At 44.4% G+C, this 17,157-nt stretch overlaps 1 protein-coding gene and 1 long non-coding RNA gene across 2 annotated transcripts in view; one reads left to right on the top strand and one right to left on the bottom strand.

The window, feature by feature from the left end:
• Positions 1 to 3,043: 3,043 nt before the first annotated feature.
• On the top strand, positions 3,044 to 13,153 carry LOC120233240. The gene is made up of 4 exons (XR_005528765.1): positions 3,044 to 3,094; positions 11,225 to 11,343; positions 12,179 to 12,406; positions 13,050 to 13,153. It is a non-coding gene; the product is annotated as an uncharacterized LOC120233240 (long non-coding RNA).
• Positions 13,154 to 15,842: 2,689 nt separating this feature from the next.
• The window catches only part of PRKCB (protein kinase C beta), a 329,605-nt gene continuing 328,290 nt past the window's right edge, over positions 15,843 to 17,157 (bottom strand). Inside the window, exon 17 of the mRNA XM_039234398.1 lies at positions 15,843 to 16,494. Within this exon, the coding sequence (XP_039090329.1) occupies positions 16,342 to 16,494 (153 nt within the window). The 3' untranslated portion in view covers positions 15,843 to 16,341. The remainder of the gene's footprint in view (positions 16,495 to 17,157) is intronic.

Raw genomic sequence — 17,157 nt, 5'->3', positions numbered from 1 at the left:
TCCCTTCCACCAACACCGAGTAGTTTCCCAGTCTATCCATCACCCCCTTGGGCTTGGTCCAGGGAACAGCCAGAAATGCCACCTTTTCAGAAGTTAACCAGATCATGTCACTACCCAATTAAAAAGCAAAAACTTCCACATTTCCCATGTTTCTTAGAACAGACCTACATTCTTCACCTTGGCCAACAGGGTCATGTGACATCTGGCCTCATCTCCTTCTTAGTCTTCATTTTGTGCCCTGTTTTCTTTTGTTCCCTTCAAGACTGGCCTCTTTATTTTGCTTCTTGAATGTGCCAGGTCCTTCACCCAACTCTGGCTCCCCTCTGGGTGTTTCTGCTGCCCAGGATGCATGTCCCACAAAGGCCACTTCCTCGGAGGGGATCGAAGGCAGCTCTTGGGCTACGACCAGCCTCATTGCTCCTCCCAGCAAGGGTTACACAGCAATGTGGTTAGTTATGACTGACTTGCTTGCTTGTCTGTTTCCTTATTAGCTGCCACTGCCCTGGAGTCTGCATGCATGAAGTCTTCTCCACAGTGTCTCCCAAGTCTGGCACAGAGTGGGGCACGTAGTAGGAGCTCACTTCATCCACGTTGCACCAGGAATCCATGACAACTGGTTTTGCTGCATCCTAGCTGTGCGTCTCTGGACACCTTAGCTCCTTGAGCACAGTCCCAAACCTCAAAACCTGACAATACCATGGAAATGTTTCAAGGAAAAAGAGAGAGAGAGAGAGAAACAATGTAGGTGAAGCCCTTAGCTCCCTATGTGGCACCACAAAGCTCTCAAGAAGCACTAGCACAAATCACCACCACCACCACTACCATCATCACAATTAATTAATAAAAGCACCATGAAAGAAGCAGGTGGAGCGTTGCCCAGATGAGATTTTGTAGGATTGGAATCTATTCAGTTTGGAGCAAAATCATACAAGTCAAACAGCTCATTGCTATTTTATTTTACTTATTTATTTTTGCCAGGGCCCAAAGACTGATCATTTTTTACAGGCACTAATCGACACTAACTGTTGCTCACGTCAGCCACTTATTATTACCTCTCATGGTCCTGGGAATTGACCTGGGAGCAGCTGTGTGGTGCCTGTTCAGAGTTCTTCCCTGGCTGCAGTTAGTTCGTGGCTGGGCCTCGATGCATCTCAGAGGCTTCCCCACTCATGTGCCGATGCTGGCTGTGGGCTGGGACCTCACTCAGCAGGAGCTCTTCAAGGGAGCACCCACATGTGGCCCCTGTGTGGCTGCACTTCCTCACAGCATGGCAGCCTAGGCAAGAGCAAGCATCCCAAGACAGCTCACGGAGTCAGCTGGACGCTCAGTAGCTTTTCTTAACCCAGCCTGGGGAATCACAAGGCATTACTTCTGCCACATTCTATTTGTGAGAAGCAGTCCATGCTCAAGGGGAGGTGCATTAGTCTCTACCTTTGGGTGGATGATGTGTCAAAGAATTTGTGGACTTGTATAAGACCAGTGAACTAGCCATAATGAGAGGTAACTGGTGTATGGGCCAGATGATTCTTTTTTTTTTTTTAATTTTAGAGAGAGAGAGAGAGAGAGCACAAGAGCAAGAGAGAGGGGGGGCGCCTGGGTGGCTTAGTCGGTTAAGCGTCTGACTTTCGCTTAGTTCATGATCTTTCGGTTCTTGGGTTCGTGCCCCGCGTCGGGCTCTGTGTTGACTGCCAGCTCTGAGCCTGGAGCCTGTTTCAGTCTGTGACTCCCTCTCTCTCTGACCCTCCCCTGTTCACGCTGTCTGTCTCTCTCCTAGAAATAAATAAAACATTTAAAAAAAAAAAAAAGAGCAAGGGAGAGGGGCAGAGGGAGAGAGAGAGAATCTCAAGCAGGCTCCACGCTCAGTGCAGAGCCTGATGCTGGGCTCAATCCCATGTCTCTGGAAGTATGAACTGACTCAAAATCAAGAGACAGTCAACCCACTGAGCCATCCAAGCATCTTGGTTCTTTACTCATTAGCAGAAATAAATACCGTTGTCAAGTGGCTCCAAACATTCACATTCAGTGCTCTCTTCCTGGTAGGCATTATGATTATTATGTTGGAGCGCTAGGTTTGTACCACTGAGGTTCAAATTCTGGCTCTGCCACCATTAGCCTGGAGACTCTAGGCCAGTTTGCTGGCCTCTCTGGGAAGCGGATGTGATAAAAGTAGAAGCACAGTGAGCATCGGCTCACAGGAGATTCACCATCTCTACCATCACAGGAGCTCCAACCGAGCAGAGGCACACTCCTTCCAAAGGAGGGGACAAGTGTGAGGGTCCCTTTGCCCTCAGCCAGGTCCCTTGGGGACTTGGGTTCCACGATTCTTACCATTCGTGAGGTTCTCAAGTGAGCCCCTCTAAAGGCTGGGTTCCAGGTGCTGGGGTGGGTGGTCATGGCAACAGCCCCGTCGCAGCCGGCGCGTGGCCAGGGACTCAGATTTGCCAGTGTGGGCGCAAACACTCTCTCCCCAGAAAAGCTGCTTGAAGGCATAGACTAGGGGAAGGGAAGGTTAAAAATAAAGAGTGGTCATGTTCGGTTTTGAAATTAAGGAAAGCCTGGACTCAAAGGCCCTTTGATTCTCTTGCTTTGGGAGAGGCAGGCTGTTGATGGAGACATCATGGAGTTTCCTGTCCCTGGAAACGTGTGGAACCGGATGTCTGCACCTCCTGGCTCACAGCTGGGGTCTCCATGAAACATTCATGTTTCAGTTGCTTTTTAAGGTTTGTAAACCGGCAGCCTGTGTCCTCAATTTGTTTGTCCCCTGACAGAGAGTTTGAATTTTCAAGTTTGAATGTTTTCAAGAGGACACTTGCCTTCCAGTTGTCCCCTGCCCTCCCTGTTCTCTGCGTCCAGACAGCTCGTTTACATCAAATCGTTTCTTGGCTCCAACAGTCATCCAAGTTTGGTCTTGATCCCACTTCCTTTGGCTTTCCTGTTTCCTGCTCTCCCAATGCCAATAAACCATCCCTGTATGACGTACCCATGGCGTTGCCGGAACTGTCCTCGGTACTCATCAGCTATAACCTCATTTCCTGGAACCCCTGCTAGGGACATGGTCTCCACTCCACAGAGAAAGCAGCCAAGAATCAGAGAGGTTAGTCAATTTACCCAAGATGACAAGTTTATAAAAGTGACCAAACTGGTATTTGAATCTAGATAGTAGCAGTCGGGCGGTTTTTAGTTGTAAGTGACCAAGAAATCCATCTCAAATGGGCTTAATTTAAGAAAAAAAGAATGTTATTAGTTGGCTCAAACAGTGTATGTCTGTGTCCAGGGGCTCAAGCTCCATCTCTGGGTTCTGGTTTCCTCTCTCTGGCATAATTTTCAGACCAGCCTTATCCTGGCAGTGAAAAGATGGCCTCTAGGATTTCCTAGCCAGAAGGCTACCCTCTTACCAATCCTAGTCAAAGAAAAGAGCTCCTCCCACCCCCCTGCCCCATAGGCTTGTGGGTTTTTTGTTTTTTTTTTTTTTAATGCCCAGGACATGATGACTCTGGTATGAATCAAATCCTATAATCATCTCAGAACTGATCATGAGGCCAGAGTTGTAGAGTGGGCTTAGGTCACAACATCATGCTTGAAGACTTAGGTGGGTTAGCTCCACCTGAACAGAAAATGAGGGGTTCAGTGTATCACAAGGAATATTAGTGTGCTCTTTTTTTTCCAGAAGGGAAAAATGTCCAGTACCTATTCTAGCAAAGACATCTATGGACTTTCTCATAGGCCTCAGAGGTATTGAGAAACTTCCATTAAGAGTGAATATGGAAACACATTAGGATCTGTGCCTATAATATTAGCATCTAGAAGGTGACTCTACAATGAGCTTGTGTAAGACACCTGTTGTTGGTATCTCCTAGAACCCATTCCCCTCACTTTTTTAAAAATTACAAAACTATTTTCTTCTGGGAAACCACCCATCTCCCATGTAATCCAAGGGGACTGTCTCTTATCTCCACGCTATTCTAGGGGTAAACATGTGACCCAGGCTTGAAAAATCTGATATTTATCTCCCTGGTGAGGATAATTAAATTAGAGATGGATATTCAAGCCAAGCCAGAAAATCTCCATCTTAAAATTTTCAAGGGGACCATTGGAAAAAAAGAAATTCTCCTTCCACTCATATTGCTAAACTCTGGGGATAGTGACTGGAACTTCAAGGGGTGACCAAGGAAATGAAGCTATGGAGAAAATTAGATGACAGTAGAGAGGGACAGCTTGCTGATATTGTATGAATCCCTGGATCCATTTATACCTGAAGCCAGACAACCCAAGGCTTATTTGGTTACTGAAACAAAGAGATCATGTCTCTATTTTTCTTTTAATTACTCCATTTTGAGATGGATTTTGCCACTTGTAAACCTAAAAGCACATACAAGCGCAATCCCCAGGCAGGAATTGCCCTTCAGGAGGGAACAAGGCAGAAGGATCCTTCACATTTAGCCAGAGGGAAAGGGATGGCAGATGGTCATCTCTTTTTAGGGAGCAGAGGGTCTGAGAGCTAGGGCTTACCCCTAGTGAGGCTCTGTCCTAAACCTTGACTCCTTAGACACTGCCCGGTCCTGTAAACTTCTCTTTGGAAATTCCCTGGAAGTTACTCCATGGCTGATTAGCAATAGCAATACTAATACTGTTTCCATTAATGTCATCTCTCTTAGCAGAAGTTGTTCTGGAAGAAACAAACTCCTGAACATTACGTTGGGCTTAAACACGCAGGCAGTAGGGTCTGATAGACCTGCATTCAAGCCCTCATTTGATCACTTACCAGCTGTGTGATCTTATTCAAGTTACTTGGTACCTTAAGATTCTGCTTATCATCCATAAAAATGGGTTGAATGATAACACCAGCTCCTGCAGTTTATATGAGGCTAACAGGGACTTACCCCTGGTGAGAACTTAGTAATAACTCAACAAAGCCTAGCTAATGTCTTCATTATAAGGCAAACTGCATTTCCCCCAAAATGTTCAGCTTTGTGTGCAGTTTAATTAGAAATCTCTCCCTTTGAGGGGCACCTGGGTGACTCAGTTGGTTAAGCATCCAGCTCCTGATTTCAGCTCAGGTCACAATCTCATGGTTTGTGGGATCAAGACCTAAGTTGGGTTCTGTGCTGACAGCATGGACTCTCTACCTCTTTCTCTCTGCTCCCCCCACCTCAAAATAAATAAATAAACATTAAAAAAGAGACATCTCTCCCTTTGCTATGTTCTTTCTTGCACATGGGCATTTTGGTAGTGGATATAACCAGAGGTAATGGATATTATTGAAGATTTATGAACAGAGTGCAGTTAAGAGCATAGACTTGGGAACCTACCCTTGTTCATGGCTGTGTGGACTTGGACAAAAGACTCCATCCCTTTGTGACTTAGTTTCCACATAAAATGGTGATGATAGAAATTAGTATCTTTCTCTTTGGGATTAAGTAAATTAATATTTGTAGAGTGTTTAGAAGAGCAGCTGGAACACGGTACATGCTCTGTGAAAGCTGGCCCTCATCTATGCATTTAATGTCATGCCACATCAAATATAAACATGGCTCAGTGGACAAGTACTGACTTCTGGCAGACACCAGCAACCCTGGGTACATGCTAAGGCTTTGCTGAGTTCCCATTGCTTGGGTCCTCCTGTGGTCTTGCTAATCTCAACATCACTCAGCAATGCACATTTTGGTGACAGCTCTGGCCATGTTACACTGTGTGTGGGCTTTAGAAAAATTGTATATGATTCATCACAATTCTTTAATGTTTATTTTGAGAGAGAGATAGAGAATGAGTGGGGGAGGGGCAGAGGGAGAGGGAGAGAGAGAATCCCAAGCAGGCTCTGCAGCTGTTGGTGCAGATCCCGACCCAAGGTTCATCCCACAAACCGTGAGATCATGACCTGAGCAGAAACCAAGGGTCATATGCTTAACCCACTGAGCCACCCAGGCACCCCTCATCACAAATGTCTAAAGGCAGCCTGCATTCAAAATCCAGCTCTTCTACCTGCTGTTTTGTCTAGGGCAAGTTACTTAACTTCTGAGCTTTCAGCTTCCTCCTCTGTAAAATGAAAAAAAATAATAGTCCCTACCTTATAGGGTTGTTGTGAGGATCAAGTGAATTATTACGGTAAAGCCCTAGGATAGGGCTTGATACATTGTAAATGCTAAATTACTATAGTATGAATAATAATGTCCCATTAATGAGTTTTGCAAATAGAAGACCCCCTAAATACTTTCAGCATTCTTTTAAAAGGGCTGAAAATATGTGCCCATTGATCTTGTACATTAGAGGTTTCAAGCTTGTAGCCTGCTTGAAATACGTATCAAGTGGGCATATTTTATTTGCAGAGCCTAGAGTTTCAACAAATCAGAATCAGTGGCCCATATTTTAAAATCAGGATGTTTTACAGAAAAATTCGGATTTCCAGCTTTTTTGGAGGAAGGGGAAAATACGGCATTGCTGGGCTGCATTCCTGCACATTGTCTCTGGGAGAGGGTACCACAATGGTTACTCACATCAGACAGAACAAGGTACTCTTCTGGTCAAGAACTCTTGGCTCACAACACTTGTTGTTTTTCCCCCTGGAATGCTTCATGCACTTGCACTATCTGCATGGCTCCTGTAATAAGGAGAATAATATCTAACACATATACAAAACATAACGTTTCAGACACTGTCTTATTTGATCTCCACAGCAATCTTAGGGGAGAAGTGTTAGTATTGTCCATTCTCTTAAGGTTGGGAAGTCATGGCTAAGGAAGTTCCCAAGGTTATGAGTTGGCACGTGGCAGAGCTGGGAGCTGAACACGTTGGCTTCAGAGTCTGGTTTCTCACTATTTCACTATTCTCTAGAATAACCCCTGATTCTAATGTAGGTAAAGTGTTCTGCAGTTGTATCAATATGATAGGAACATGGTCCAAGAGTGTCAATATTCAGTTGTCATGGTCATTTTGGCTGAGAGGGCTTAGTCATGGATGTCCAAGGTCATAACTTAGGCAATTAACTGCCTAATTTCCCCATTGCCCTCAGGGTCACCAGACTCATCTCTGATACCCAAAGACAGTCCTACTCAGAATAGAAGCTCCTATCAGAGGCCACTGCACTTGAAGTGAGTGTGACCTCCCAACTCAGCCCTGAGCTGTAGGGCACAGAGGAGCAAAGCCACCCCAGAAGTTGGTCCATTCTGTTCATCTTTGACAACCCTTCCTAGATGGCTGTATTCACTTTCCAAATGTGCATAGAATCAAATCAAGATAACATACCCCTATGCTGAAGGCATTACCCACTTTTCTCTTTTAAACCTGTGTCCCTTTAAAAAAAAGTTTATTTGCTTAGAGAGAGTGAGAGAGAGCATGAGCAGGGGAGGGGGAGAGATAGAGTGAAAGAATGGGGGAGAGAGAGAGAGAGAGAGAGAACCCTAAGCAGGCTTTGTGCCGTCAGCACAGAACCCGATGCAGGGCTTGAACTCATGAACTGTGAGATCATGACCTTAGCGGAAATCAAGAATTGGATGCTTAACCGACCGAGCCACCCAGATGTCCCCTGTGTCCCTTTTTGACAAACATAAAAATCTCACCAAGGCCAGAAAATATCCATAAGCCTTCATCCCAGAGCCTTGCTTTTCAATTGAGAAATTCCTTCATTTCCTACATGGTCCTTTCAGCAAGACTTGGCCAGGCTTTTCTTCCTGAAATCTGTATTATAGAAACAAGACATCTTATTTCCCTGTTCTGATCCTGCAATTATATAATAATATTTAAAGATGTTGTTTCAAAATTTGACTCACGCGTTCTTCCAAACCCTGGAGAATCACTGATCTCTGAGTGATTCTCCTGGATATTTAAGAGGATATCTTTACCCAAATGGTAGCTTTGGAGATAATGCCTGACAACTGCTATCAAATGCTTAACATTTGAAAATAAATTCACAAAACACAGAAGACGAACAGATGGTCTGTGAGTTTTGTCCATTCTCTGTAGCTTTCCACCACTCTCTGCTGCATCAGACATAAAGGAGTTTGAGCCAGCCCCAGGTGGGTGTACTTCGAGGGGGAGGTGAGCGGTCCCCAGGCCTGAACCATGCAGAGCAACGGCTGTCTTCAGGGGCCCTGCATAAGGGCTACACCCACAGAGGGAGGGGGGGTCCTTGTTCCTGGTTCCTGCTGGTGGGGACAGCTCGAATGGGGAAGGAGCTTAAAGTCATCTGGTCTTCTGGCTGCTAGAGCAGGCTTCTTAGTTTCTTTTCATTTTGTTCCCTGGACAATTAGGAGTGAGATTTCATCCCTGTCAGAGCTTGCCTGGTGGTGCCCCACATTGGAAGGTGCACTTCCCGAATCCAGTTTGGTTAATTTGCCAGCATCTGGGTCAGACTGTAGGCTATGATCTTGTCCATACCAAGTGTATCAATTTCTTGGGGCTGCTGTAACAGATGACTATAAACTTGATGGCTTAAAACAGAAATTTATCCTGATAGAATTATCCTCTTAAAACAATAGAGATAGATAGTTCTGGAGGTAAGAAGAATCAAGGGTAAGTAAGACTGCACTCTCTCTGCAAGCTCAAAGGGAGACCCTGCTCCTCACCCCTTCCAGTCCCTGTTAGTTGACAGTATTCCTTAGCTTGTGGTGCCATCTGCACCCCAGCTCCCCCTTTGTGTGCCTGTGTTGGCTCTTTGCTTCTCTCTTATAAAAATACCAGTGATGGTGTTATGGCCCACCATGGTAATGCAGGGTAATCTCTTCATCTGGAGAGCCTCAGTGTAATCACATCTGCAAAGACCCTTTTCCCAAAGGATAAAAACTAGAAAAGGTGACCTTCACAGAGTCTAGGGTTAGGACTGGAAATCTCAGGGTAGTCATTCTTTGATATACTCCATCAGACTGAAGCCTTAGTCTTCTTCTTATCCTCCATTCCAGTCCTGGCCTCTTCCTTTCAGAAAAGTCACACAAACCTTGATGGTTCCTAAAAAGTCTGATCCTGGGATGGCTGAAAAAGCACCCTATTGGGAATCAGTAGAACCAGTTTGGTTGGCTAGTCCGAATCAATCATCTTTTCCTCTGATTTCTTCAAGGATGGCAGTCAAGGTCAAGTGCGCTTCTGCTCACTCACTGCCCTATTGAAATGGTTTCTGTTGATCTTTCTGCTCTTCCACCTACCCCTGCAGTCATGTTCTCTAAGGTAGATCAGATGTTAACCCTTTGTTGAAAGTCTCTGTGGAAAGACAGAATAAGGGCCCTCCAGAGATGTCCATGTTCCAATCCCTCAGACCAGTGAGCACATTCCCTAGGCAAAAGAGACTTGGAGGATGTGTTAAGGATTGTGAGTTGAGGAGATTATCCTGTGTTATCCAGGTGAGCCCAAAGTAATCACTCTGGGGACAGTCACAGACAGAAAAGGAGATGTGGCAACATACACAGAGGTGGGAGTGATGTAGTTTTTGTTTTTTAATATTTATTTATTTTTCAGAGAGACAGAGACAGAGAACGAGTAGGGAAGGGGCAGAGAGAGAGAGAGAGAGAGAGAATCCAAAGCAGGCTCCAGGCTCTGAGCTGTCAGCACATAGCCTGATGTGGGGCTTGAACTCACAAACTGTGAGATCATAACCTGAGCCGAAGTTGGACAGTCAACTGACTGAGCCACCCAGATGCCCCTGGAATGATATGTTTGGAAGGGGACAAGAGGCCATAAGCTAAGGAAATGCAGTGGCCTCTAGAAGGTGAAAAAGACAAAGCAACAGATTCTCCCCTAGAGCCTCCAGAAGGAACTTGTTCCTTTTGCACCTTGATCGGTTAGACTGATTTTGGACTTCAGGCCTCTAGAACCATAATTTGTGAACAAATTTGTGTTGTGTTAAGCCACTGGTTTGTGATCATTTGTTATAGCCACAGCAAGGAATGAATACAGTGTCCACTGGATTCTCATTGGACTTAGAACAAAGTCAAGCTTCTCACCAAGGTCGACAAGTGCCTACTAGATCTGTCCCCTGTCTTCCTCTCTGGCTTCATCTCCACCACCTTGCCTAGTGATCACTATTCCCCTCTCGGTGGTCTTCAGCAGGCCAGGACTCATGCTCTGGCCTTTGCTGTCCCCTCTGTCTGCAATGCTTTGTTCTGGCTCCTTGTTACACAGATCAAATCAGCACCTTCTCAAGGAGGCCTTCCTTGAGCATTTGGGTTAAATAGCTGACAATCCAACCATTCCATTCCTGCCAATCTTTATTTGTTTTTTTTTCATAGCACTTATTACCATCTGCAATCATGTTATTCACTATTTAACATGAATCCCTCCTGGAACATCAGCTGCATGAGAATAGGGCTCATGTTTTGTTCCCATCTGGATCAGTCATTGGTCCTAAAGAGGGATTTATTGAAGGAATGAATGACAGATATTCATTCATTTTCAGCTCTAATAATTTCTCTCTGTGGTCGTGGACTGCCTGACATAGTTTCAGCCTTTGTAGCATAAGAGCAAATCAAGTCCAGGTTCAAGGCAAGAGATGATATTCTGCTTGCTCCTTTCTTCAATCAGTTTCCGCTCCCTTAATATAATTTTTAAATATTTCTCCCTTCTCCCCTTTTCCTCTTTAAGCTCTCCTCTGGGTTCTGTCTACTTACAACCAATGGAACTTCGTGAGGATAATCGTGGGGTCAGATACCTCCACTAAAGTTGCCATGGTTGCTTTTGGCATTCTGCTGCTTAACTGGGGCAGTGATGTGAATCTGATGCTGCTCATGTTTTAGGGGCTCAAGGAAAATTCCTCTATTTTGAGACTAAGGGCCTTTAGATCTTGTGGGCTTACATAAATGATGATTTCTGTTTCATTCATGAGGGGCCTGAGTCTTTTGATCCCAGGAATAAGTCGTTTCCATTTGGATACACGATGTCAGTCTGCTTACCCACACCAGCTGAGAAACTCTCAGCCAGGGAAAGGATGACCATTGTGCCTCTTCCTACCTCTACTTTACCTCAAGGGGGAGGGTTGATCTGATTGATCAAGATCATGCCCATGCATTAGACACAGTACTAAGACCCCTTTGCTCTCCCATACTGCACCCTGTATTTTTCTTAGAGGAAACCTTTTCCATCCACGTGGTAGGCAGGTTCTCACATGGCTCTCAAGTCTCTGCCTCACCTATTTATGCCCTTGTATAGTCTCTTCTCCTTAAGTGTGGGCTTCTCCTTAAGCTGGACCTCATGACGTGAATGGAACATCCATCTTACTGGTATTATTGCTATACTGTCTTTTTAGCTGGTACACTTTGATAAAGCAAGCTGACATTTTGGAAAAGTGCACATGGCAAGGAACTGAGGGCAGCCTCCAGCCAAGAGCCACTGAGGAATTGAAGCTGTCAGTCAAATTGCTCACAGGTAACTGAATCCTGCCAACAACCACGTGAGTGTGCTTAGAAATGGATTCTTCCCTAGTTGAACCTTCAGATGAGACCACAGACAGTGACCGTGAGAGTGAACACCTTGATTGCAGCTTTTAAGGGACCCTGAATCAGAGGACCCAACTAAACTGTGCTTGGATTCCCAATCCACAGAAACTGTGGGCCAAGAAATGTGTGCTGTTTTAAGGTGCTAAATTTTGGGGTAATCTGTTAACAGTGATAGATAAGTAATACAACCCACATCTAGGAATTCTTTATGCAATCCAGCTCATGTTGGAATTAAGATCCCACATTGGGATATGCAGTTCAATCTTCAAATAGTAATCAACGTTTTATTTGCTAGACACTGTCCTTTTTGTATTTATGTCCCTCTTGGACCTTGTGGGGGAGAGTGACTTATTGAAACCGAATTGAATGTTCTTGTGTCTCTTATCCAAATACCATTTTAATCTTAACCTGGCATCTGGCCTAATTTGGGCAGGATATATGTCAGGGGGAGTTGCATTTAGGGGACAAAATCCATAGTGGAAAGAGTGTGGTTCAATCATTGGGCAAGGCCTCTAGAATTCAAACTTTTATTGCTTTTGGAAGTCAGGATTCACTTTTGGAGCCAGTGTTGCATGCCTAAGAAGTGATAAACAGCAGAATTCCATGTGGGTCAAAGTGATTTCAGATCAAAACCGGCAGACATAGGACCTGAGGTATTTGGCTTTAGGGCTTTTGGAGCCAGATATTGATAGATGGTACTGGATTGAGTGACCCAGATTTGGTTCCTGTTTATCTTGCTTTGCATTCCTCTCTGATTTCTCCAGCATCTGCTTGTGTATGAGGTTGGAAAAAGTACCACGGCAGAAATAACATCTGAAGATTTCAAAATGTTGTCCTAATTGGTTTAAAAAGCCTACACCATCAGCTCTCAAGTTGGCTCTGGTTATTCAATTGATAAGCCTGAACTTTGGCATCATGTCTTTGTATGTTGAGATTGAAGAGACAAATAAGAAGACTGACTTCTAGTGGTCCATGACCATGGGGAAGCCCAGGTAGTTTTCTGGCAATTTCTTTCCCATCTATCTAATTTCTCTAATGTTCCCTAAGTTCATGAATAGTTCCATTGAGGGACTAGGTAGTAGATACAAAATTGGTCATGAATTTCTCTATCCTAATGGCCATTTACTTGCCTTTGCAAGGTGTTTTTATAGTGCCTCCCATCCAGAAGTGAAATACATTTTTCCTTCCCTTTTTAAAATTAAAAAAATCTTTATTTATTTTTGAGATAGAGAGAGAGCACGCACACAAACAGGGGAGGGGCAGAGAGGAAGAGACAGAATCCAAAGGAGGCTCCTGGATCTGAGCTGTCAGCACAGAGCCCGATGTAGGGCCTGAACTCGTGAATGCTAGATCATGACCTAAGCTGAAGTCAGACATTCAACCAAATGAGCCACCCAGGAACCTCTATTTCTCCATTCCTTGAATCTGGCTTATGGGAAAGTTGTGAACCTGACACAAGCAGAGGTTTGAAAATTGCTTGTCACTGGGGTTTGCTTCCCATTACTCTTCTTTGGAGTCCTCAGAAACACCATATGAAGTATGTTCTAGCTGAAACATATGAGAACATGTGGAGCAAAAACAAGCCATCCTTACTGAACTTACTCTAAATCAGTGATGTTGCCAAACACTATACAGGTGAATGAGACCATCCTAGACCATCTAGTCACCAGTTGATCCTCCAGCTGACTGAAGGCGAGACCATCAGAGAGATACTGGGATGACCAGACCACAAAAACCACCACTGTGAACTGAATAAATGCTTATTTTTTAAAAGACACTAAGTTTTGAGGTGGTTTCTTACTCAGAATTAGATAATTGGTGTAGACTTGTATCATGTATATGTTCCCACCAACTCGTCTTCTTGGTGAATTTTGAGTCTCTGAAGACAAAGAACTATAGCTCAGCAGAATGTCAAATTCAGGTCCTCGCCTTTGGTAGTGAGCTTGGCAATGAAACAATGGGGACCTCTGTGGGCCAAGTGCAACATCAACTGAGTCTCTCCTTTAATTACTTCTCATTAGTGGCTTGTCTCTCATACATTCCTAAACTTAGGGAATCTTTGGGGCAGTCCAAAATTCCTGTCTGCAGAGAATCCACCATTGTGTTTTGCTTCTTGAGCATTCATCCCCGCCTTGTCCCAAGAAGAGTTTCCAACTTTTGTCCTAGCTCGTTCTCAATTCATGTGGTTTGGGTGGCATTCTACCCATTGCTCCAGAAGTGCAGCTCATGACACATGTGGTAGGCAGTCTGTGATGATGACACTCAGGAGCCCCCACCTCCTGGGATTCTCTCCTTGTGTAATCCTTTCCCTTTCAGTGTGGGCTGGATTTACTGGCTTGCTTCTAAAGAACAGAAAACAGCAATGTGATGGGATGTCACTTCTGAGATTAGATGGCTTCCATATTGGGTACTGGGGGAAGCCAATTGCCATGTGCAGACAGTCCTATGGAGGTGTGTATCTGGGGAGGAACTGAAGCTTCCATCGACCATGGGAGTAAGCTTTGAAGTGAATCCCATCTCCCCTCCACTGATCCTTCATATGTGACTGCAACCCTGGCCATCAGCTTGACTGCAACCTCATGAAAGGTGTTACACCAGGTAAACCACACCCAGCTCTCCTTCCTTGTCATTGACAAGCAATACATATTTGTTGCCTCAGAGTTTTGGAGTAGCTTGTTATACATCAGTAGGTAACAATGTAGGTCTGGCTGATTAAACTATCTCCCCTGACTCCTCTCTGCACCCCAGATCTAGTCCCTGGTTCAGGACTGTGCATGTGACCATGCTGAGTCAATCAGAGTAAAGTGCCCCCACTCTTTCTCACTGGACATGGTCCTAGGAAGAGAAGAGGCTGGGGCTTCTGCATTTTCTTGTCTCTGTGAGTGGAAAGTTCTGCACTGTCTTGTTGGTCTCTATATCTTCAGCACCCAGAATTGTGGTTGACGTGAAGGAGGTGCTCAATAACTATGAAATGAAAGGTGGGGTTTGTATCCAGTAGAGGGAGAAAATATGAGGGGCTGGTGTGAAATGGAGAGGGCTCAGAAGTAGCAAGAGCAAGCTCTTCTCTAATTCCATCTTAAATGGAACATGTCATTGAACATCTATAGAAATCGGTTATTTTTGTTTTCTCCATGTGATGCATAGAACACACAGTTTCTTCCTTACGTTTAAGTTGGCTTTCCCCAATGTCAACTGGCAGAGTTTCTAAAATTCTGCAAAGAATGTACTGGGATCAATGGATTCACTGCATTTGCCCGATGCTCCATTTATTGGGCATTTTCCAAGGAGGCAGGAGATGAATAAATTCTGTGGAATCATAATGTACTTGGTGTGACAGGTTTGCTCTTTCCTGCTACCCACTGGCATTAGCAGCAACAAACGCATGTGCTATAGATTGGATTAGCACATCTTTCAAAAGGAAAATAGAGCATGATTTCATTCAAAGAAGAAGATATTAGGCTGACACCCAGTGATTCATTAATGTGCCACTCTAATCTCAGAGACTGGGGCTCCTTTGCTTGCCAAACATACGGCATATTTTATTTTCCTCTCTTCTCCTGCCCTCCCTGGGCAAGTATGGTTGTGGAGAAAAGGGCATACACTTTTCTTTTTTTCTTTTCAGATGCTGAATTAGAAAATAGGGAAAGGTAAGTGGTTTACAAATAGTCGCCTCCTCATCGACCACAGAAAAGTGTTCCCTCTGTACTGACAGCGACCTCTTTGCTTTTATCTTGGCTGGGATGAAATTTTTGTTATGTACTTTGTGCTCGAGGGTTTCATACACCAAGCCACACTGATTGGATCACTGAGTGGATACTATGATTGTGGGCACGGGAAATTATGAAGTGTGTGGCTTGCAAATGGTAGAAGTCTCAACCTGAAATCTACAGCAGCCAGGCAAGTGGATGGAGAGTGTGACAAAAGGGCATAGTGGAGGCTGTGGTGGAGTGAGAACCCACACTGCTTTTATAACTTTGTTTCTTTAGAGAGAGAGTGCATGCAAGAGGGGGAGAGGGACAGAAGGAGAGAAAGAGAGAGAAAATCTTAAGCAGGATCTACGCTCAGTACAGAGCCCGATGTGGGGCTCAATCCCACCACCCTGGGATCATGACCTGAGCCCAAAATCAAGAGTCAGATGCACAACTGACTGAGCCAGCCAGGCGCCCCAGAGCCCACAATGCTTTTAAAAGAGATCTCAGTTTGGTAGAATTATTTCCACATGGAACCAGGCCCAGGGCTGTTAGTCTTCTGATTTTTTTCTAAGTGAATCGTAAAGCCCAACATTTATATAAATGATCCCATTTTTAAATGCTGACAATGATTTCAATGTGAAATAAAGCTCCTCCACCGGCCACATCAGCGTCTGGCCCTCTAGTGTGTAACCCCTGTTCTAGGGCCTGTTTAAAAGCACACATGTTAACAAGAGAGTTTGCATATATTAACTCCGTTTAATTATATCAATTCTTAAACAAAAAATTTCCTCCAAGAGACAATAGTTCACAGTAACTGCAAAGCTTACTCACAATTTTTAAAAATACCAGTCATGCTTAGCATTCAAAGAAGATAGGGTAGAATAACTGTAAAAACATTTACCAGGAACATCAGCCTCTGACTTTAAAAATTACAAATACTGAAGCATTTTGGTATCAGACACAGTAGTTTTGACATCGTCTGTTTGTTGGATGAGTTTCTGGAAGTTTGGAAAATTGTACCTCTATCATTGGATAAAGCGCCTACTCTAAACTAAACATTTTCAAATGTAGAAAACAAACTACCAAGCTACACATAGAAAGAAAAGCCCTCTAGGACAAGCCCTCCACATGTTGAATGCCAGCAAATGCACCATGGATCCTGGAAGACTAGAATTGACACATACACTTGGCCTGAAGGCTTACACTTCAGGCTCGACAATGGAGTCTGCATTCACCTACACATTAATGACAAACTCTGGGTTAGTATAGGAGAAGCCAGCAAATTCATTTTGGTCCAAGTTCATGATGAAGAGTTTATCAGTAGGCGTGAGTTCCACAGGCTGTCTGGTGAACTCTTTGTCGAAGTTGGAGGTGTCTCGCTTGTCTCTCTGCCAAATGGAAAGCAAACACATTAACACGGCATAAGAAGGAGACACAACCCACACCTGCCAGTTAGTAGGAAGCCGATGACATCTCATGGGCAGAATCAGAAAGAGCCCTGTGCTGAGTTTTGTAGCAGGTGCATTGTGGCATACTACCCCTGGCTTTCATTTCACATTATATGTTGTCTTCAGGAGAGAACATTTGGTGGAGATTGCCTAAGAAAAGAAATGAAACATTGAATTTCTTTAAGGAGTGTCATACAGTGGTATGTGTGTATGTGTGTGTTCTGTTTTCTTTGGCTTTTAGATGAACTGAATTGGAAACTACTTCTTACCATGCAAAATGCAATAGAACTAGTCATAGGGTAGGGCGTCCTGGAGAAAACCATCCAACAGCAACCCCTGTGGCCAGGAGGCTCCTTTCTTTAAACAAGAGAACAGCTGCACCATCACTCAGCTGCCAAGAAGGTGGAGTGGCATGTGGGGACATCAGATTACTGCCTGATGAAAGGAGCTAACCAGTGCCCACCCCACATCCCCTGGTGCAATATAGGCATTGAAGGGATGCTCATAAGTCCACCCTCAGACTAGAATTTGGGTCTTCGTCAACCACAGGCTCTCTCCAAGGACGTTTACAGCATGTATCTAGTCAACAAGCTATAAGAAACA

This window comes from Hyaena hyaena, unplaced genomic scaffold, assembly GCF_003009895.1.
Source record: "Hyaena hyaena isolate Hyena2069 unplaced genomic scaffold, ASM300989v1 scaffold_88, whole genome shotgun sequence".
In the NCBI taxonomy this organism is placed as follows: Eukaryota; Metazoa; Chordata; class Mammalia; order Carnivora; family Hyaenidae; genus Hyaena; species Hyaena hyaena.
Note: the sequence above shows the minus strand (reverse complement) of the source record. Positions and strands in the feature narration are given on the sequence as shown.